This window comes from Myxocyprinus asiaticus, chromosome 41 (assembly GCF_019703515.2).
Source record: "Myxocyprinus asiaticus isolate MX2 ecotype Aquarium Trade chromosome 41, UBuf_Myxa_2, whole genome shotgun sequence".
NCBI lineage: Eukaryota > Metazoa > Chordata > Actinopteri > Cypriniformes > Catostomidae > Myxocyprinus > Myxocyprinus asiaticus.
Window position 1 is genome coordinate 6,727,008 of NC_059384.1, and position 24,521 is coordinate 6,751,528.

Genomic DNA, 24,521 nt, shown 5'->3' on the forward strand with positions numbered 1-24,521 from the left:
CCCGGAAACTGGAGCTCACTCATGCCCATCCATTTAACAACACATCCAGCTTTAACCACTGGGGGCAGTGCTTCGAATTTCGGTACAGGCCGATTTCAGCTGAAGAACTTTCAACCTGCTTCCGCCGATTTCACAACAAGATCAGTCTGACCTTGCAGCTTTCTGAATTCTGGATTGAGAAGTTCAAGGGTACTATTTGCTACAACCCAAATCTCAGATAATTAGCCAAAACATTTTGTATGTGTGAAAACCAGGATGTATCAAGCACACGTTTTCCCAGGCTGCTTTGGACGAAACATGTTGGCCTCAATCATTTAGTGGCCAGATTCACGAAAATGTTCTTAAGAAAAAAATGAAGAAAGTTCTTAGGATAAATTATAAGTTTGTAAGAATGTTCCTAAGTGCAGTTCTTGAAAAATTCTAAAATATTGAAAATGTTAATCTCAAATATTTTCTTAAGAACATCTTAATTTTTTTCTTAAGAATAAAAAGACAGGCTTTGACATTGTCTGATCAGCCTGCTAATGGAGTTGCCTTGTCTAATAGACTACAACAAATTCAATACTTCAACACTGGTAAATTGTAACAATTTATCTATTAACCTTTTTTTAAAAGTAGCAAGCACCTCGCGATAATTTTTTTTAATGTAAAGTGCGTGAGATATGTTAGTTTAACAACATTAACCATCAAAGGAGAATTTACTTGCTGCTAACCATTTGATAACTTTTAATTTGACATGGAGGAAAAGAAAAGAAACAAAACCTTTTAGGAGACAAGAGCTGGATGTTCTTGTTGAGGAAATTACTGCAAGAAAAAAGTTCTCCTTAGGAAGCTTGATAATAATATCACGTTGGAAAGTAAGAGGTGGGTAAATGGACAACTCCGATAGGGATGTGGATGGGGGGTGAAAAAATAAAGTCTCAGCTTTTTAACTATATAATTATTAAGTTTCTATGAACTCTAAAGATCACAGAGAGAGAGAGTGCTATATGAATTGAATTAGCATGATTGGTCACCAAATTAAGAAGCTTCAAAACAAAATTTATTGTTTGAATTTGGTGATAACATTAACATGGTTTACAAGTTGAAAATAAAAATATAATTAAACACAAAACAGTCAAAAATGCAACTTGAGACTCAACATGAAAAACCCAGTAAATTCATTAAACATTTTACCTTTTAGAATTTAAGACAACTGTGAGGTTATCCTAACTTTAAGATGTTATTTATGACGATTTTTAAGAAAAAAAAAAATCAGAGAATCTGAATGCTTCTTAATTTTTTTCTTAAGAACAATTTTAAGAAAAAAAAAATTTTTTTTTGGGGATACAAAATATTTTTAACTTTTTTCTGAAGTTAGAAATTAAGAAGAAAATGGTAGTTAAGACGAAATTTCTTCTTAAGAACGTTTCACGTATCCGGCCCCTGTGGAAGATGATCCACCTTAAGGAGGAGGTGCCATCATTTCTCCTTGGGGCTAAGAGGACTGTCCAAACTGTGAAATGATGCCACCAGCTGCGGCCTATTCTTAAACCTCAGGCCCATCTATAATTACTCATCTGTCGTGTCATTGCTGACTGAGGCTTATTTAATTCTCAATAACTCTTAATTCAGTTGATACTCAACACCACTTTCTTGCACACAAATCTCATATGCATTGTGAGACTCGCATGACCAAACATTTAAACATCTGCAGTTTGCTCTTATTTCTTTTAACTGCTGCCACTCATTACATTCTTCTTGCAATCTATGCCATTTTAAAACCCAACAGCTCATCACTATTTCTATTTATATAGATAATGTGACGTTGTTGACTCTTTATTATTGGAAAGGTAACTCAAGAAGTCTTTTTAAACCGCAAAGATGCCAAAAACACTTGAAGTGGATTCATAAGAGCTAAGAGAAACACAATGTTATTATAAGATTACTCTGTGAGATTGTATTACTTAGGCATAATTAGAATGGCTAAGCATCCTTTTAATGACAAGCTACAACTGAATGACTCAAGCTCTAACAACTAACTTTGCAATGCAATGTGTTTTACAGCAGTTAATTCCTTTCTATTTAAAAAGTTAAGTGTGTAATTTCTTCGCCATTGATGTAACCTAACGGATTGTAAAAATTATGACTGTTTTCTGACAGGTTTCCCAACACTCCTCCCATCTCCTGTTGGTCAAACAAAACAGAAATACCAAAAATGCATGCCATTGATTGAGCCAATGTTGATGTGTCAAGCTGTTTACACTTTCCAATTGAATCAATCTACAAATAGCTTACTTACAGCTGTCTCTACATTTTAAGCTTGAATAGGAGAAAGTATTTTAACATTGAAAAAAATTACATCACCTCTAAGGCCTTTCTTTGGCAAATCATGTGATTAGCTGTAACGTGTTTTATTGAATGTAGTGAGACATACAGCAATACATTTAATAGAACAAGGAGCTTCATATATAAGAATAAAATTAGGATGATTGATAACTATGATACTCCATGATTCTCGTAATGAAGATATTGTAATGACAGATACAAAAAAGTTCCCTTTGTTCATTAATTAATTGTCCTATCACGAAGTTACACATTCTTTTAACTTATAAATGTGACAATTGTGTACAGGTGACAAAAAATGTGTAAGACTGAGAATTAAATTTTATTAAATCTACATCACTGGACACAGTTTCACAGGTCATGCGATATGCAGTTCGTAGAATTAAATTAATGACAATAATGACTGTTTCAACATTAACAACACCGATAACATTAGAACATAAAAACTACAAACATTTCAACATTGATAAAATTAGCTAGTCAAACACATTGCATTTCATTCTCTGGAATTCCTCTCAAAAGAAACTGTAAACGTCATCACTTCGTCGGCGCGCTTGTTCATGTCCAATTAAATTTGGTGTTCAGCTGTGTTTGATTTAAGTAAATAAAATTTAAATAAATCAAATGGGGTTAAAGACAGACTTAAGAGTTAATATTTTCAGTTAGAAGCACATTCCATTCCAAGAAAATCAAGGACCTCTGTTTTTGTGGTACAGTTTGTGTCCCGAGAGTTACATTTAACAATACGTGAAAAATGGTACCACAAACTAATAAAAATACGACAACAAAAACAAACTCGACAAAAAGGAGCTGGCTTTTGTCATTCATTTGACAGTGTTTACCACTGACATCAAGTACCTTAAATGTCCTGAAAAAAAGAAAACAATAAGGCACCATCCATTAAAATAATCAAATAACATGTAATCGAAAATAACCTTATTGTCCAGTCAAGAAAGCCCAAAACAAAAAAAGTACATTAAAACTGTAATCCACTCGGTACAAAAAGTATAAAAATAAAAACAAGCTACATCATCCTTGAAGAGGGGTCTGATGAAAAATGTCCCAAGTTCTGCTTTTGTCGTCTTCCACGATTATTCTTTGGACATTTCCTTTAAAGAAATAAAATAGAATTAACACCCACATAAATCACATAACTTTAAATAAGCAGTGCTTGACTGTGATTATAAGAATAGCTGTAAAATTTGGGTAGTGCTTTGCATTAATATTTAACCATAAACAGTATAAAATAAACTATGACACTATTATACTAGTATTCACTCTGTTATTTGTACTAGACAAAAGAGAAGGTTTCTGCTGGTGTCTAATTCATAAATTAGCTCAAATTTAACAATGGAAGCACCATTGTTAAAGAGACAGTTCACTAAAAAATAAAAATTCTGTTAGGCAGACTGACAGCCTCAGTCATTATTCATTTTCATTGCATCTTTTTTCAAAACAAAGAAAGTAAAGGATAACTGAGGCAAACATTTAGCCTAATATCTCAAGCCTTCAATATAGCTACTTTTTTACCTTGACTTATAGTGTAGCAAACCACTTTTACAAATGTAGCTTCCCCAACAGTGTATTAATGAAACTCAATCTACTAAAGGCGAGTGAGATTTATTAGGCACTTACCTGGTAATGCACATTACAACTGCCACAATAATGGCAATCTGCACAGCTCCAATGATAGCAGCTATAAGCACATAATGAAGTTTCTGACCGCTGGGTACCACATAAAGGATGTTAAAGTCTGCAATCTCCTCACACTGTGTTCCCGTGTAGCCTGAATCACACCTATGGAAATACAAGAAACTATATAAAACTTCTTTGTTGAAATGCCATTTTATAACAAACAAATAAAATGATTAACATGATTCCATGCAACCAAATTTCCATCAGACACTCACCGACAGGAGGCGATACCATAATTAAATTCACACTGGCCATGAACGCAGAAGTTAGCGTAGTCGTCTGTGCAGGGGACAGGCATCCAACCATATCCTTTTCCATCACCAGCTTTTGCTGGGTCTAAAAATAGGACAATCAACTGTAAACCACATTGCTGACAGTGTACCACATTTAACCTCTTGTCTTATATTAGCATTCAGCAAAATATACAGAACTATAGCTTCAAAACTGCAAATTATCAAAGGATTGTAGCTATTTGAAGCATTTTTGCACATTGCTGGAGAAGATTTCATAATTTTTTTAAATCAAAAATGTACATTAAAGCATTTATAATGAAACTCAACCTTCACTAGATTAGTTTAATGAACCCTTTTCACAGCCTCTGATAACGCATTTCCACCTTATTTAGCAGCGTAAATCTTGCATACTAAATTTGGCATTTGACTGTTGTATTCCACTGCTATCTATTTTTTCCTCTTTTGGAAGTTGTGCTAACATAATAGTGTTTTTTCTTTTTTTGGGAACGTAAAAATAATATTTACTGTGGTCTCCCATTCAGGGCAATTGAAGTTTACCCCACTATAGTTTACTTCCACGTTCTAATCCCCGAAATATGAAAAGGGTCCATTATGTTGTTTGATTATATGAGTATATCACTGCATGAAAAAGCATTAATTTGACATGTTTTTATGGAAGATCATAATTTTTAGTGTGCTTACCGGTAAATTCAGGCTTGTAAGGAATTCCAGCATCTGTTTTTTTGCCTTTGTCTTTATCTGGGTGATGGGGAAAAAAACATGGATTGGTTTTGGGAGATGCAATCACTTTGGAACATCTAACATACTACAAATACCAGGGTTCCCACACCTTTTGACCAAGTATCAATGACTTTTCCAGTCATTTGTGATTACTGGAGAAGGATTTTTATTTTTTTTATAATTTTATACAGATCTTAATAATTAAATTTATAAATTAAAAATAAATTTATGTTAGAGCTGAGCACAAGTATAAAAAATGTATATTGACTATTGGAAATTCCATGACTTCCAAACATCTTTGTTTCCATCTATCCATTTAACTTGTTATAAAAAATCCTGTCATTTCTACTCGATTAGTGAGTTTTCAGAGTTTCAATTACATTTTCTGCATCAGTAATAAAATTCAAAGTGTTTAAAAAATGTATCACTGATTGCAAGTTGTAACATTGGCACCACTATATAAAAATGTAAGGCAATTAAATTGAAGAATTTTTTTTTTTTTTTTACAATGTGTTCATTTAATTATGCTGATTATTATTTTAGTATTATTTCGATTGTAATAATACATTCATTTGGTTGATTCTCACAAAACCTGTCAAGAAAATGTCCTGCACATATTTAACCCCAAATCAACACAAAATGAATATGAAATTATATTTCGCATAAAGAACATTAAGCCTACATTTATGACCACTAAGATTTGTTTTCATTGTGACTTTATTTTCAGGACATTTAAGCAAATTTTACCCCCCCAATTCTTATTAACACAACGCGTCTGTGCATTTAAATTTTATTATTACCAGTGTTTTCAAATATGATTTTATTTCCGTAACACAGTCATTCTTTTTTACTATATTACAGTAAATAAATACGCTATTGTACAATGATTTTTTTGCTATTAAAATCAGTGAAAATTAAAGGCAGTACTACAAAAAGGAAGTACTACTATTATGTATAAATAATTTACAGTTTAATAAAAAACAAATTCACAGTGAATATCATAAATAATTTACAATTTAATTAATATATAATTGTTTTATTATATTTACATATTATTATAGAATAATTCGAATATCATAATGTCTTTTTTTTTTTGCAATGCAGTTATAAGAAATGGGGGGTAAAGTGTGCGTAAATTTCAAGAAAATAAGGTCACAATGTAAAAAATCTTTATGGTCCTAAATATATCTTTGTTTTCTTAATGCAAAGTATAAATTCTAATTTGTTTATTTTGACTGTGGAGTAAAATAGGACCAGAATATTTTCTTGACAGGTTTCGTGAAAATCACCCATTTATATATATTTATTTTATTCAGAAAATATTATTCATTTAAAATTCCCTGATATTTCCAAGTTCTCCATGACTGTGGGAACCCTGAAATACATATTACAAAAGAAATTTCCAGCATAATTAATGTTCAATCCAGTGGTTAAAAATAGTCAGTTACGTATGCCAATCCGGCTTTTTTCAATATTAATATAACAGTCTTTCTGATTATGGCTATTGATAGGGCCTGACCTGGGCATCTCCCCAGATGTTTCACGTCTATCTGTTCCTGCTTCATGCAGGAAGCCTCTCGCACAAGGCAGGGGTTGTGGTACGAGTTTCCGTCTGTACCGCATACGGGATTCTCATTATGCCCACTACAGTCGATTTTACACGAACAGCTGCAACAAAAAGAATGAAAGACATAGTTAAATGCTGTAAGTTACATTTGTGCTATGCATAATTCACATAATGCCCTACATAAAAATTTCTGGTACAAGCACCTCACGAGTACTTTTACTGGTACTTTGTGTAATTGTTGTCTCCCCCTGGTGGTTCATTCATTAATGGTGCTCCATTGTAAGGCCGTTCTATTTCAAGCTATAAGCGTTTGAGTGTTGACGTAGGAAAATTTTTCCTTGGGCTCTGTAAGTCTCATGTCTTCGGAGGCTACAGTGGTTCCTGGACCTAGTCCATACTGTTTATTAGCACTTGGCATTAAAAAAATGCAAGAAAACTTTACACTTTACTTTGCAGTGCTGCTTTCGCAACCCAAGGGTGTAGTTATTTTCTCTCTTTGATAGAGCTGAATTCTTTCCAAGATTGTTTTTATATTATAAAGAATGGCAGTTGTTTCCAATAATAATAAAAAAAAGCATTCATTACCTTCATAAGCTGGTATGAAATAGCATGGGGACTCATTATATACCAACTCTGAGTAATCTCCTAAAATTGGCAAGACTACATAAGTGGTAATTATAAAGGAATTAAGCAGCACGTACGAGTCTTCGTCCTCTGCGTCTTCGTCACATTCCGCGCCGTACTTACAGCTGCTGCATTTTGTGACTTTCTTGACCGAATCTGTGCCTGATCCCTCATATTCTGCAAGACAATTATAAAACAAATTCAGTTACATTTTAATAAAAAATGTACATATCATTTATGGCAGTTATTACTGAAAAACACAGCACTGATTTTTTTTTAACAGTTTTGAAGGGTTTCTCATGAATGCTGGGCACTTGTAGACTGCTTTTCCTTTACTATCCATTAGAATTTTAGTTTTGAAAAGAAATTTGTACACCGGCACAATTTATATTTGTCTACAAAAATAATTTCAAGCATTTAATTACAAGCCTTAAGATCAAAATGTTTTAAAGATCACGAGAAACATAAATTCAGTCAAGTGTGTCCAAATGTTTGACTGGTAGTGTATTTTGCCAAACATTTTCCCTTCTAAGTTATCCACTTGATTTACAACTTAAAATTCAATAGAATAGCATACATTTAAAAAATGGACAGACTCAACAGCACTTGAGCATTTTTGCAGTGCTCTGTAATTTGCTGTAATGACAGATCTACAGTGGCCTCATGCGCAAATGCCTTCATCTTTAAAACCCGAACCAGAGGAGGCTCAAACTGAGCGCAGTGCGGGGTCACTCTTTTATCACTGAACTGGCAAATTCAGCATGACGGAGCTAAAAATAACCTTAGATGGTGTGTTTTTTTTTTTTTTTTTTTTTTTTTGGGGCTAATCTACTGAGCTCTGTATTGCTGGGAGATGACCCATTTTTGGGATAATTTGAAGTCTGTAGGTCAAATTCCTAGAAATGTTACGATTTCCTCTATATTATTGTCGTTTTGATTTGGTCCAAACAGGAGAAAACATACCTCCATCCCCAGATCCCGAGCTGCTGTCTGGAAACAAAAAAATAAGTCATTTTTAACTTTCCATCTACAGTATAAACGCACATACAACCCCAATTCCGAAAAAGTTGGGACAGTACGAAAAATGCTGATAAAAACAAAAAGGAGTGATTTGTAAATTATATTCACCCTTTGCTATATTTAAAGTGCTACAACTAAACATTATATGATGTTTTACCTTGTGAATTTCATTGTTTTTTGAAAATGAACAGTAATTTCAAATAAGATGATTGCAACACACTCCAAAAAAGACAGTCGAGTGTTTACCACTGTGAAACATCACCATTTCTTCTAATAACACTTATTAAGCATTTAGGCACAGAAGACACAAGTTTGTTAAGTTTAAAAAGTGGAATTTTCCCCCATCCATCCATTATGTAGGTCTTCAGCTGCACAATTGTATGGGGTCTTCGTTGCTGTATTGTGTGCTTCATAATGCACAACACATTCTCAATTGGAGATGGTCAGGACTGCAGGCAGGCCAATCTAGCACCCGCACTCTCTCCTTACTCGGCCAGTATTGTAGTTGTCCTGCTGAAAATGCCAGGACGTCCCTGGAAAAGACAGTGCTGGATGGCAGTATATGCTGCTCCAAAATTTTTACATATCTGTCTGCATTAATGGTGCCCTCACAGATGTACGAGTTACCATGCCATGGGCACTGACACACCCCTGGCCCATACAGACACTAGCTTTTGGACCTGAAGCTGATAACAGCTTGGATGGTCCTTTTCCTCTTTGGCCCGCATAACACGATGGCTGTGTTTTTCAAAAACTATTTCAAATGTGGACTCATCGGACCAAAAAACACTGTTCCACTGTTCTACTTTCCATCTAAGATTAGACTGAGCCCAGAGAAGTTGGCAGCACTTCTGGACAGTGTTGATGTAGGGCTTCTGCTTTGCATAGTGAAGTCTTGACTTGCATCTGTAGATGCAGCGGTAAGTGGTGTTGACTAATAAAGGTTTACTTAAGTAATCCCAAGCCCATGTTCATGATATCCATTACAGATGAATAATGTTTTTTAAGACAGTGACGTTTGAGGGATCAGAGATCACGTGCATTCAGAAGTTGTTTTCGTCTTGCCCTTTACGCACCGAGATTTGACCATATTCCCTGAATCGTTTAACTATATAGTGCACTGTAGAGGGTGAAATGCCCCAAATCCTTCCAATTGTTTTGGAAACATTGTTCTCAAAGTGCTGGATTATTTGCTGAAGCACCTGTTGGCAAATTAACAAGTCTCGAATGATCCTTGTGCTTGAAGGACTAGGCTGTTTTTGGAGGCTCCTTATACAGTATACAGTACTATGACACAATTGCCTCATCTGTTTAACATCTCCTGTTTCACATCCCCTTGTTATTTTAACTGGTCAAATTGTTATTAGTCTTAAATTGCCCCTGTCTCAACTTTTTTAGAGTGTGTTGTAATCATCTGATTTGAAATTACTGTACATTAAAAAACTAAAACAATGAAATTCACAAGGTAAAACATCATATAATGTGTAGTTGTTGTGTTTTCAATTTAGCAAAGGGTGAATGTAATTTACAAATCACTCCTTTTTGTTTTTATTAGCATTTTTCATAATGTCCCAACTTTTTCAGAATTGAGGTTATACATCATAAAACATTAAATCACATACTGTTAATTAGAATATGAATTATAATCATATGTAGTATATTAAAACTATGATTATACATTTGGTGTTTGCAACATAAGCACAAAACTACCTGCAAAACTTTTTGAAATTAGCATATTGGGTCATTTGGGCCGCTAAACAATTTATATAATGAGTAATATTAAACTTTTTGTGTTTTGAACTGCAATTTGGCAAAATGTTTACTGCAACATCTTACAAGGAGCATTTATCCATATCCATAACATAAATACAAATATACAATAGATGTAGTACCAACACATAATATTGAGAATAGAATGAAACAGAGCTGCGTAAGGGGCCGTTAACACCAAACCCGTTTTCAAATCCATCTGTGCTGTTTTTCAACAGTTTTTCTGTGTAAATATGCACTAAACGGACATATTTGACAGTGCCTCACTATTTTTCAGTGTCTCCTATAGGAGCGCTATGTTTTTTAGGTGGCTTGTCAAGTTAAAAAGAACTTGAACTTTTAAAAACACGTCTCAATAATTTTTTTAGCACAAGAACTGGTTTGATTAGAACAGCCCCTGAGGACATTTTTCACTATTAAGTGTGTGCAAATGTCTGAGATTTGTTTTAATAAAATTAGCACAGTCATTGTAATATGAACTGAGCCAGAATATGTTAGGCTTTCATTTCAGGAAGTTGACTCACCAGGATAGCAGGGGCCCTCAGAGGCCAGAGAAATTGGTCTCTGCTGCGTACAGGCTGCCTGTCTCAGATAGCATTCATTCTGATAGGTGTCTCCGTTAGAACCACACACGGGGATGTAGTTCTTAGAGCACTGCGACAAATAGGGATAGATGATACATGAGAAAGGCTTCTCAGATACAGAACGGAAACAAGAAGTTTTGAAGAACAGGGTGTAGTATTTAGTTGCGATCACTGGTGTGATTTTTCAGACTAGTATGTTTGAGATATGGGCTCATTGATTAAAGTAAAAAGAAGTAAAATGCTAAAGCACTGATCCTGTAGGATCATTTGAACAATTTCCAGAAGCGCAAAGAAAAATCATAAGGACCAAGGGCTACTAGGCATAGTGGACTGAAGCCATTGGAGGCAAGGCAAGTTTATTTATATAGCACATTTCATACACAATGATAATTCAAAGTAATTTAAATACACTACCGGTCAAAACTTTTGAAACACTTGCCTGAAATGTTTCTCATGATCTTAAAAATCTTTTGATCTGAAGGCGTATGCTTAAATGTTTGAAATTAGTTTTGTAGACAAAAATATAATTGTGCCACCATATTAATTTATGTCATAAAAAAAATAAAATTTAATTAAAAAAAAAAAATTGATGACTTGGACCAAATAATAAAGAAAAGCAGCCAATAAGTGCCCAACATAGATGGGAACTCCTTCAATACTGTTTAAAAAGCATCCCAGGGTGATACCTCAAGAAGCTGGTTGAGAAAATGTCAAGAGTACATGTCTGCAAATTCTAGGCAAAGGGTGACTACTTTGAAAATGCTAAAATATAACACAGTTTTGATTTATTTTGGATTTTGTTTAGTCACAACATAATTCCCATAGTTCCATTTATGTTATTCCATAGTTTTGATGACTTTACTATTATTATATACTATACTATTAAAAAAAATTATAATAAAGAATGAGTTGTTTCAAAACCTTTGACCGGTAGTGTATATGAACAATGTTACAAAATAAATACTAATATTTAATATAAACAATCCTAATAAATGTAATAGCCTAACGGTAGGCTGTTCATGGTTGCCAAGCAACATAGCAACTTGCCGCATCAATATACAGTAGAATACAGAAGTGATAAGTGCTCACAAGTGTGAATGGTTTTAAATGGTTTTGGACACGGTCAAAGAGCTAAAACTACATTTTTATTTAAAAAAGAACAACATTACAAATTATATTTAAAATATGTGTACCTGAAACTGGCATACGCATTTGAGGTCAGCACCGTTGTCTCGACAGGTCCCATCATAACGGCACGTAGTAGCATCACACACACGCAAGTCACTCTTCTTTTCCGACAAATCTGCTGGGGTAAAACAGAAGCCAAATTTTAAAACAAAAAAGGATGAGGATGATTAACCCTCACAGACCCAAGAATAGAGATTGATGATGTATTCTTTTTTCCACTTTGAACAATTTTTTTTTTTTAGGAATCCACTGATTACAGGAGCATATTGATGATTTATATATATATATATATATATATATATATATACCAAAACTACTGTTGTGAAACAGTTCATGGTGTCAGCCATTTTATTATTTTAAATGCTGTAAACAAACCATACCTCTCTTAAAGAAATTTTAATTCATTGTCATTCAATGTCATTTACTCACACTCATGTTGCTCCAAACCTGTGTGACTTACTTTCTAGATTTTTGGCAGACTGTAAACCTCATTTCAGTGTTTCCCATATATGCATTTTATGAATTATGAGCGCCGCTCTTGGGATTTTACATTATTCATTTAATATTCTTGATGCAACATAATGCTTGCCAGTCCCAGTCAGCTTTGCGCTGTCTACACTGCAAAAGGGACCCCACCACACACACACAAATACACACACTTACTCACAGTGACGTCGACGCATAAAAACATGTGTCAAACTTGCTTCATTTCAAGTGGCCCGTGAGCTAATTTCTGAAATGTAGGATGGCAGAGGATCGCAACTTTTCACAGAACAATCAGTTAGCGCTTTCCTTGTGAATATAAATGAGCCTGCTCCTGTCATCTGTATGTTTTGGAGCGCATTTTGCTCACTTCAAAAGTGGAATGAAACAGCGCTACACAGGTCAATTATCAACACGGCTTAATCATAGCAGCACGAGGGCAGAGCAGGTGCGGTGCGGACTGGTCTCAACCACACAGACTATTTTAAATGTGCCTGTGAACCAGTGAGATTTGCAGCAGGGATCGCGAAACACGTTTGAATGCGGTACAGAATTTTCTGTTACAAAACTCTTATGTCTTGGTGATGAAACTAGTTTAAAACAAACAGCCCCCACTTTCTGAACTGACACTGACAAAGAAAACCAGACAAAACACAAATTAGAAAGCTTTTCAATTCTCAGATCACAACGCTTATAAAACTTTACCATTGATGTACTGCAATAACACTAACTGTAATCTATTACCTATGGTAGTTGTGGCAGAAAAACATTCTAAATTTATTTAGATGCTGTGTTTCATTACAAAAATGTCAAGTTCTTTATATAGAAACCATAGTTACTAACCATGGTAGAAAGGAGCTATGGATGTTTTTTCCTATAGTTACCATTAAATATTACAAATGTAATTTTTAAAACTATGAATACTATGGAAGGACTGTGGTGCATTTTCATAATTATGGACCAAGCTATCAGTTTTCCATCTGTGTAAAATCTGTACTCTTGTAATGCTCTCTGCTTGTAGGAAAATGAAAGTTGTTTTGTTTGCCTTCAGAAATTCCAAGATGTGACTGTAGTTTAATTAGTAGGAGCCTGATTAAAGGAATCTGTAAAGAAGACCCAACTTAGTTGCACTGTCAGAATATTTCAATTTAGCCATATAAAAATTAGGTGTTCATTTTTTTCCACAGATGTTACTGTTGTTAATATCATAATTTTCATCTGCATCCCAACCTCAAAATCAATGCTGTACTATCAAATGTGCTTTTCAATGCACATAACATGTAATGTTATTTGCATGGGTGCTACCAAAGCAGGTGCTGGTGCCACATTTTCAAAGGGCCCTTTGAGGGTACAAATAAACTCTGATGTGGCCCAGGCTGAAATTGAGTTTGACACTCATGTTTTAATCTATTCTTTGACCAACACGCGTTAATACGGGTCCGGCGTTGTGGGCTTGTGGATGCGTGCACAACAGCACCGCTGCAGAAAAAAATCCTTGGGGAAACACTGCTCATTCACTTTTTACTTTCATTGTATGGAAAAAAGATGCAATGAGACTAAAATTATGCCAACATACTTTTGTGCTCCACAGAAGAATTTAATACAGGTTTGGATCGAGATTGAGGAAAATGATGACAGATTTTTCATTTTTGGGAGAACAAACACTTTAAGAGATGCATTTGCTCTGCCTAGTGTCATTTCCAAAATCAAACAGCATTACAATGCACAATTTCTGTTTTCAAATATTTTTGTGAATTTCAAATAAATAATTTGTAAAAAAAATAAATAATAATTTTTACTGTCAGCATGTAAGTGTACATCTCAATGGCTAAAATAAAATTATATTAGCCAATATCACATACACTCGCTGAGCACTTTATTAGGAACACCAATACACCTACTGTATACCTAATCATGCGATTATCTAGCCAAAGATTTTCATGCGAAAATTTCAGCCAATCATTTGGCAGCAGTGCAATGCATAAATCATGCAGATACGGGTCAGGAGCTTCAGTTAATGTTCACATCAGCCATCAGAAAGGGAAAAAAATTTGATCTCAGTGATTTCAACCCTGGCGTGATATTTGGTGTGAGACAGGCTGGTTTGAGTATTTCTGTAACTGCTGATCCCCTGGGACTTTCACACACAACAGTCTCTAGAGTTTACTCAAAATGGTGCCAAAAAAAAAAAAAACATCCTGTGAGCGGCAGTTCTGCGGATGGAAATGCCTTGTAGATGAGAGAGGTCAACGGAGAATGGCCAGACTGGTTCGAGCTGACAGAAAGGCTACAGTAACTCAGATAACCACTCTGTACAATTGTAGTGAGCAGAATAGCATCTCTGAATGTACAACATGTCGAACCTTGAGGCAGATGGGCTACAACAGCAGAAGACCATGTAGGGCAATTTATAGGACCATAGTGTTCCTAATGAAGTGGTCAGTGAGTGTATATCAGCATTACATTGGCCATTCCACTCTCTAGTTATCAGTATTGGCATTCACCATTCAAAAACCCAATTCGGCTGACCACTATTAAACAACAAGCATTGACAAACTTGTTGTACAATTTCAGTAATTTTGCAGGGCACAAAAACAATCATAATGTCTAATTAATGGTAGATGGTGTTCAGATGGTCAACAAACGTCTTTTTAATGAGACTGGGTGTGATAAAGCTGCAAGAATGGGGGGCCATATGGATGTTCTGCCATATACATATTCCCAACCCTCACTGGTACCAGGAAGTACCTTCAAGTACCAGTGCCTAGTCTGCCTAGAGACTAAACTGATCTGAATTCAGTTCCTCCACTAAGAAGCAGCACCCACAGAAGGAACATGTGTCCAACAGCTGTCCACAGTCTACTGCCATTCATATTCCAGACTGCTAGCTGAAGGTGTGATGCTTATCATCAAAAATTAGGCAAGGGCAATTCCTCCATCTGACACACAGCTGGGGTTGAGAGCATTTGGAGACAGGGTTAATAGGACTAATCTTGTGGCCCAATTCTTTGCTTCTACCCTCACAACAAAGGCTGCTCAAGGAATTCCGTGTGGTGGAAAACTATGAATTTTATCTTTAATTCAGAGTTTTTAAATAGCTTTATAATAACCAATCATTTCTAAGGCAAGTTAGAAGGCCAATAATAACAATTCTTACTGTTATCCCCAGTATATAGAATATTTGAAAGATTTCAAATAAATTACAACAAATCACCTCAAAAAAGGTCATTGCGCATGCAAATTAAAGGCACTGAGCAGCCGTAACCCTCGTGTAAATCCAAGTAGATGAGAGGAGGCGTAAGGCAGCTGTTAATGAGGAGCAGACACTTGAAGCCACTTCACACGATTTCTGGCATGTGGCCGAGCCATGCATTTGGAAAATGGCTTGAACACTGTGGCCACAGAAACCCCGCCAAGTGGTTTTGGAAAGAGGAAGTGTTACAGATAAAAAAAGAATGCATAGACTTCAGACAAGTGAAGTTTGGTGGAGCAGCTTAAGAAGTTCATTAATAAGGGTGTTTAAACAAGATGAGAGGTTAATCTATGGATGTGTTAAAGTGCTGTGATAAATTATGTATTAGGTCTAGTAATAAGTTCACTATCAAATGTAGCTACATTTCAGAGCTTGCTGTTTATTTGAATACACTAATGTTGGTTTTTACAGTAACAATAAGTTCCAGAATATGGCTAACAAAATAATAAAGTGCATGTACCATATTTACATACCATGGCAATCTGAAGTACAAAGAACAGATGTCCAAAAAAAACATGGTATTACCATGATGACATGCAAAACAAAAAAACACACACACAAAAAAAAACATTATATTACAATAGTAAATGTCCACAAAAAAAAAACATGGCATTACCTTGGTAAAAAAAAAAAAAAAAAAAACAGTATTACATTATGTCATTAAAAAACTATAGTTTTGGCAATTCATTTAGGACATCTACTTTGTGCATGACACGAGTCATTTTTCAAACAATTGTTTACAGACAGACTGTTTCACTTTTAACTGACTGTATCACAATTCCAGTGGGTCAGACATTTACAAGTTCACTGTTCCTTTAAGCAGCTTGGAAAATTCCAGAAAATGATGTTAAGCCTTTAGACAATTAGCCAATTAGCTTCTGATAGGAGGCGTATTAAATTGGAGGTGTACCTGTGGATGTATTGTAAGGCCTACCTTCAAACCCAGTGCCTCTTTGCTTGACATAATGGGAAAATCAAAAGAAATCATTTTTTTCAGAAAAAAATTGTGGACCTCCACAAGTCTGGTTCATCCCTGGAAGCAATTTTCAAAGGTACCACATTCATTTGTACAAACAATAGTAAGCAAGTATAAACACAATGGGACCATGCAGCCATCATACCGCTCAGGAAGGAGATGCATTCTGTCTCTTAGAGATGAACGTAGTTTGGGGCGAAAAGTGCAAATCAATCCCAGAACAACAGCGAAGGACCTTGTGAAGATGCTGGAGGAAACAGGTAGAACGAGTCCTATATTGAAATAACCTGAAAGGCTGCTCAACAAGGAAGAGGCCAGTGCTCCAAAACTGCCATAAAAACACCAGACTACAGTTTGCAAGTGCACTAGGGGACAAAGATCTTACTTTTTGGAGAAATGTCCTCTGGTATGATGAAACAAAAATTGAACTGTTTGGCCATAATGGCCACAATTATGTTTGGTGGTAAAAGGGTGAGGCTTGCAAGCCGAAGAACACCATACCGACAGTGAAGCATGGGGGTGGCAGCATCATGTTGTGGGGGTGCTTTGCTGCAGGAGGGACTGGTGCACTTCACAAAATAGATGGCATCATGAGGAAGGAAAATTATGAAGCAACATCTCAAGGCATCAGCCAGGAAGTTAAAGCTCGGTCGCAAATGACCTCAAGCATACCACTAAAGATGTGGCTAATGGCTTAAGGACAACGAAGTCAAGGTATTGGAGTGGCCATCACAAAGCCCTGACCACAATCTGATGGAAAATTTGTGGGCAGAACTGAAAAAGCGTGTGCGAGCCACGAGGCCTGCAAACCTGACTCAGTTACACCAGTTCTGTCTGGAGGAATGGGCCAAAATTCCAGCAACTTATTGTGAGAAGCTTGTGGAAGGCTATCTAAAAAGTTTGACCAAAGTTAAACAATTAAAAGACAATGCTACCAAATACTAACAAAGTGTATGTAAACTTCTTACCCACTGGGAATATGATGAAAGAAATTAAAGCTGAAATAAGTAATTCTCTCTACTATTATTCTGACATTTCACATTCTTAAAATAAAGTAGTGATCCTAACTGACCTAAGACAGGGAACGTTTTCTACGATTAAATGTCAGGACTTGTTTAAAAATGAGTTTAAATATATTTGGCTAAGGTGTATGTAAACTTATGACTTCAACTGTGTGTGTATATATATATATATATATATATATATATATATATATATATATATATATATAGTATGTATATGTATGTGTGTGTGTGTGTGTGTGTGTATATATATATATATATATATATATATATACACACACACACACACACGTATGCATACATATATATATATATATATATATATATATATATATATATATATAACAGTATTACAATAGTTAATCAAAAGATGTTGATGTGGCATTACCATAGTACAATAAAAATTAAAAAAACTAGTATTACAGTAGTATGTCAAAAAGTATGGTACTACCATGGTACATATCCACCTTTGTACATATCCACACAAAAAACCTAGTATTACAATAGTACTGTATGTCAAAAAAATGTGGTATTACATTATAGTACATATTCAAACAACTGTATTATAACAATAGCATCTCAAGAAAATTGGTATTACCATGATACGTTCACAAAAAACAGATGCAACATACAGTTTTATTTTTTGCCAATGCTGGATTTTCTAACATCATATAATTGGTGTTAGAATGCTCTCCATCCACACTGCCCTTTTCAAGCACTTTCCAAAAGTTGCTTGTCCACACTAAAACACAAAAACTCAAATTTATCCACTTGGAAGAGATGTATTTTCAAATGAAAACGTATTAGTGTGGATGTGGCCTTAAGTTCAAATAGTTTGCTGTTTCGGATTGTGCATACAATTAATACTCTTTTGAAACTGCAGAATTACCTACTGAAAAAATGCTCTAAGAACCACAGGTCTTTCTGTTTCAGTCATGGTAACAACACGTTCTATAAAAAACAACCAACATTGCTACTTACTTTACAATAACGAGTTCACTCTAGCCTGTATTTTCCCATTACATAAAACATTCCTAAATTGAACTGACTGAGATGTGCAAATGATGAATACACCATGCGATAAGGCCTAACCTTAAAAACGGACCTCATTCAACTCTGAACTCCCAGTTCCTTAAACTTCCCTCATCTGAACTGACCCAGTTCTGATCGCCTATCTCCAAACAAACACAACGCACAATGTGTGTGGTGCTAAAGTTGGGCAGAGGGGAGACCCAGATCTCATACTGAACAAAGATAATCAGAGCCGCGACAGAAATCAATGCCATTTGAAAGATAAGGACATCAGTCCATTGCCTGTAGCCAAACAGCTCATCCGCTCAAGAGCAGTCAATACTCATCTTCTCAATGGGTCAATAGAGCCTGCACAGTCTCATTAAAAAGGAGGAAGCTGTGGCATTATATATCTGAACTTCAGGCCTAAATCTCATCTAAAGGACTTTTTAACTGCATCCCGTGCTAGTTTCTTTCTCACTTGTCTAACTTTAACAGATTAAAAATGTTTTGGACGAAGTTCAATGCAATACTCTCCAAGATTCAAAATACTTTAAAGGTAGCCATGCAACTCTTCTTGTGTTATGCCAATATAACTTTCATGATGCTTCTGAAAAGACCAGCAAATGTTGTGTTTTGGATGCAGAAGCCCCCCACCAGGTTTCTTAACTAGCTTAACCAGCGAGACGTCTTTGGTCAAACAACTTCACCACAAAGATCATGCTGGCTGACACCAAACAAGTACTAACCAGCATAAATTAGCAGCACAGACCTATTTTGTTCAACAGCTTGTTGGTGTGATTACAGGGTCAACATATAGCTTTACATTGATTACAGTTTACAGGTAGTAGTAAAACCACAGCACTGCTCTCAAATCTTAGAATTAGGAATAAAAATAAAAATAGACATTTAAAAAAAACATTTAAAAAAATGAAAAAAGGAACAGCAAAACTGACTATTATATTATATGTACTGTATGTTAAGTCCAAGGTCTCAAATTCTTTCTAGATAATTCTAGAATTGAAGATTACATATGATTCATGAAACTACGCAACATATTAACAATATTCTCTTTAAAATTAGGGCTGTCAATCAATAACATTTTTTAACTGAATTAATTACATGGTATGCCGATTAATCAAATTAATCGCATATATAAATATTTGCTGAGACAGCCCCTCAAATAACAATAATTCAATATATAATGATTAAATAATTATAAATAAAATATATATATTAACATTTTAGGGTCAATGACACATCACAACTTTTTTGTCCATATCTATTAAATTATTAAAAAAATACATTACAAATGCAATTCACATAAAACAATGACTTGAAAACACCTCTTCTATGATTAACGTGTTTTCAATTACCAAGTTCAAAGTCATTTTGATATTTTTTCTGCATTTAAAGAAAAAAAAAAGTGATGTGGTGTAACCATCCAGAGGCAGTAAAAAAAAAATAAAAAAAATAATCTAAGTTTCATTAAAAGCTGAAATTGTTGAAAAAAATACATTTTGGCAAGAGTAGTGCAGAATAACCTTTCATTATTATTTCTTACAAACAATAAGTTGTGAAACAAATGTATTTTATGAATATGATTAATATTTGAAATACTTTTGTCCACCAAAATCAAAGTCATATGGTGTAACTAACATGCACTGTAGGTAGCCAATTTATTTTCATAAGACAAAAAAAAAAAAAAAAAAAAAAAAACCTTTGGACCCTCAAGACTGTTGGTTAAATTTGAAAAAAAAAAAAATTATTATTATGTCATATCATTAAATACCAATCTGATGCTGGAGGAAACAGGCAGACACGTATCTATATCCACAGTAAAATGAGTCCTACAGCACTGTGCAAATGTTTTAGGCACTTGTGTGACCACCTTTCCTTTAAAACAGCACCAATTCTCTTAGGTACACCTGGACGCGGTTTTTCTCGGTTGTTGGCAGATAGGATATTCCAAGCTTCTTGGAGAATTTGCAACAGTTCTTCTATCTATTTAGGCTGTCTCAATTGCTTCTGTCTTTTTATGTAATCTCAGACTGACACGATGTTTGGTGGGGGGCTTTGTGGGGGCCATGACATCTGTTGCAGGGCTCCCTGTTCTTCTATTCTAATCATTTCTATTTGCAAAAGTAATGTTTGGGAGTCTAACATTTATATTTCCTATTGACACTAAAGCTGAAGATATAAATAACCATCTTAAGACAAATTATTTTGTGAAACATCTTATGTGCCTAAGACTTTTGCACAGAACTGTATATTGACATAACCTGAAAGGCTGCTCAGCAAGGAAGAAGCCACTGCTCCATTACCACCATAAAAAAAAAAAAAAGTGCACATGGGGACAAATATCTTTTTGGAGAAATGTCCTCTGGTCTGATGAAACAAAAATTGAACTGTTTGGCCATAATGACCACCGTTATGTTTGGAGGTAAAAGGGTGAGGCTTGCAAGCCGAAGAACACCATCCCAACTGTGAAGCATGGGGGTGGCAGCATCATGTTGTGGGGGTGCTTTGCTGCAGGAGGGACTGGTGCACTTCACAAAATAGATGGCATTATGAGGAAGGAAAATTATGAAGCAACATCTCAAGACATCAGCCAGGAAGTTAAAGCTCGGTCGCAAATAGGTCTTCCAAATGGACAATGACCACAAGCAATACCTCCAAAGTTGTGGCAAAATGGCTTAAGGACAACAAATTCAAGGTATTGGAGTGGCCATCACAAAGCCCTGACCTCAATCTGAGAGAAAATTTGTGGGCAGAACTGAAAAAGCATGTGCAAGCAAGGAGGCCTACAAACCTGACCCAGTTACACCAGGTCTGTCTGGAGGAATGGGCCAAAATTCCAGCAACTTATTGTGAGAAGATTGTGGAAGGCTACCCAAAAAGTTTGACCCAAGTTAAGCAATTTAAAGGCAATCTACCAAATACTAACAAAGTGTATGTAAACTTCTGACCCACTGGGAATGTGATGAAAGAAATAAAAGCTGAAATAAATCATTCTCTCTAATATTATTCTGACATTTCACATACTTTTTTTTATTTTATTTTTTTTTATCCCCTTTTCTCCCAATTTGGAATGCCCAATTACTTAGTAGGTCCTCGTGGTGGCGCAGTTACTCTTTATATGTCCATGAACCTTTAAACAACTTAACGAATTTCCTTTGGTCTAATCTTGATTTAAGAAGAATGTTTGTCCTGTATCCTTGAGAGATGTAACCCTGTCTTTTATTGTATTTGTGTGTGTGTGTGCGTACGCTCTGTGCTGTGCTTTAACTGTATAACTGTAAACTGCTGAGAGGGACATGAGTATTATAAAGGGGTTTCTCTATTGATTCTGTAGTCACTCCTCTTTGCCTCCGGCATATAAGGGACACACAAAGAAAGACAATACATGTATTAAGACAGAACAGAGTGATATAGAAGAGAGGCAGTGATGTAAGAGTAATGTTTATTGGTGGGTGAGAATAGAGATTTTAAAAACAGCTTGAAAGAGGACAAATGTACAGTGGAGTCCAAAAGTCTGAGACCATTAATGACTTTGCATTCTTTTCAAATTGAATAACATTTTTCATCAGAAATAATATTATCAGCATAACAATTGTGAAAAGTTAAACTGAAAAATTAGTATTAATTTTAAATCCTCTTAGTATTTGGTATTATGACAGCATACACTCGAGCTGGCATGGAATCCACAAGTTTGTGCAAAACCTGATGATCCATGTTATCCAGCAATCTTATCCAGCAAACTGTTATCCTGTGTGCTTCAACAGAAGCATGGAAACATGGCATATGTTTGATATGGTAAAATGTCACAAATTTGCTTAAATGTGATTAGTCACCAGGAAAAGTGCAGAATCTTAAAACATTTCTTAGACATTTGTACCCCACAATATATTCTGCCAGGCACTGCAGGGCACATTTGGGTTGATAGTTGTGGTGAAGGCTCTAAAAAGAGAGTAGACGACTAGAGCTTCTTATTTTTGTTAACGACTTCCAACCAGAATTCATTGCAGTAGAGCTGAACTCTTGTAATTAGTTCAGTTGGAACTTTGAGATCAAAAAACGCTATGAAACATGTCTTATAGTCTTGGGCTTTAAGATCAAAGATTCTAAGGTATGAAGCTATCATACCGTTACACTTTGAAGGAGTACAGTTGATGCAGTCTAGTGGTCAGGAAATGACACAGCTTTGATCTGTAGGACTGTTAGTTCATTAAGTTTGATACACTTGGTTCAACCTCAGTTTGGCAGTGGATGGTGTACGTCTTAAGACTTAATTTCGCTGCAATCCAAACAAGTTGATTTGTAGCTGCATGCAACCACTTACTCGAAAGTCCACTGGACCAATGGTAAAGAATATATACTGTATGTATATACACTCACTGAGCACTTTATTAGGAACCCTGTGGTCCAAATAAAGTGCCAGACGTTGTATTTTGCTGTTGTAGCCCATCCGCCTCAAGGTTTGACATGTTGTGCATTCTGAGATGCTATTCTGCTCACTACAATTGTACAGAGTGGTTATCTGAGCTACCGTAGCCTTTCTGTCAGCTTGAAGCAGTTTGTCCATTCTCTGTTGACCTCTCTCATCAACAAGGCATTTCCGTCTGCAAAACTGCCACTCAATGGATATGTTTTTGTTTTTGCCACCATTCTGAGTAAACTCTAGACACTGTCAGGGTTGGGGAGTAACGAAATACATGTAACGGGATTACGTATTTAAAATGCAAAATATAAGTAACTGTATTCCACTACAGTTACAATTTAAATCATTCGTAATTAGAATACAGTTACATTCAAAAAGTATTTTGATTTCAGAAGAGATTACTTTGCATTTTATTGTCATTTGTTTCATTTAATATTTAGTCCTTTCAGATGGAAAACATTTATACATATAAATGATGCGATCCAAACCATTGATATTAGAGCAAAAATAGCATTCTTGATAATTATTTTTTTATTGTTTTCCTGTAAAAATATCAAAAAATCCTTAAAACAAGATCAGTTTGATTTATCTTGTTTTAGAAACAACACTGCATAAGATATTTAGGTTTTTCAGAGAATGTATTTTGAACATGTGTATTTTGTCTTGCTGTACTGGCAGAGTTTTTATAGTCAAAACAAGTGAAAAAATCTACCAGTGCTGAAGAAGTAATCCAAAGTATTTAGAATACGTTACTGACCTTGAGTAATCTAACGGAATACGTTACAAATTACATTTTACAGCATGTATTCTGTAATCTGTAGTGGAATACATTTCAAAAGTAACCCTCCCAACCCTGGAGCCTTTTGTGCGTGAAAATCCCAGAAGATCAGCAGTTACAGAAATGAACTGCAGGAAATGAAAATGAAAATCTTCATGTGTCTGATATGACTCAGAGAGTTCAGCTAAGCAAGGGTTGTGACAGGACAATTTATTGTGGCTCCAAAGCACCTTTAGACTATAAATAATTTTTCCTCCATCTAAAATTAGCTTTATTATTCAACATGTTTCGAGCCTATTGATAATAAACAAAATTATTTTTGTTTAAAAGTATGGCAAAAAAGTCGACCAAAACTTTGAAATTATGAGTTCTCTGCATATGATGAAAAACATTTAAACTGCCTATTTGACAGTCAGTCCATTTATACTTAACTATAGCAAATGTCCTGGTTACTTTCGTAACCTCCATTCCCTGATAAAGGGAATGAGACGTTGTGTCGATGTAAAGACACTAGGGGTCACTCTTGGGAGCCCAAAACACCTCTGGTCTTTGAAAAAAGGCCAATGAAAATTGCATACCACTCCCCCGAACATACGGGTATAAAAGGAGCTGGTATGCAACCACTCATTCAGGTTTTGTGCTGAGGAGCCGAGACAAGGTCCCGGCCATTTCACCGGGTAGTCCAGCGTTGTAGCAGGAGGGACACAACGTCTCATTCCCTCCACCAGGGAACGGAGGTTACGAAAGTAAACAGGACATTCCCTATCTGTCACTCACTCGGCGTTGTGTCAGTGTAGTGACACTAAGGGT

General features: G+C 35.3%; 1 protein-coding gene across 2 annotated transcripts in view; it reads right to left on the reverse strand.

Annotated features, from left to right (window-relative positions):
* Positions 1-1,084: 1,084 nt before the first annotated feature.
* The window catches only part of LOC127432169 (tomoregulin-1-like), a 35,576-nt gene continuing 12,139 nt past the window's right edge, over positions 1,085-24,521 (reverse strand). Inside the window, exons 2-10 of one of the 2 annotated variants that reach the window (XM_051683025.1) lie at positions 11,753-11,862; positions 10,500-10,629; positions 8,149-8,175; positions 7,263-7,362; positions 6,514-6,662; positions 4,956-5,012; positions 4,236-4,356; positions 3,961-4,122; positions 1,085-3,434 (exon numbers count right to left, since the gene is read on the reverse strand). In XM_051683025.1, the coding sequence (XP_051538985.1) occupies positions 3,350-3,434; positions 3,961-4,122; positions 4,236-4,356; positions 4,956-5,012; positions 6,514-6,662; positions 7,263-7,362; positions 8,149-8,175; positions 10,500-10,629; positions 11,753-11,862 (941 nt within the window). In that variant the 3' untranslated portion in view covers positions 1,085-3,349. Of the gene's footprint in view, positions 3,435-3,960; positions 4,123-4,235; positions 4,357-4,955; positions 5,013-6,513; positions 6,663-7,262; positions 7,363-8,148; positions 8,176-10,499; positions 10,630-11,752; positions 11,866-24,521 lie in introns of both variants that reach the window. The other variant, XM_051683024.1, reaches the window with a different exon arrangement.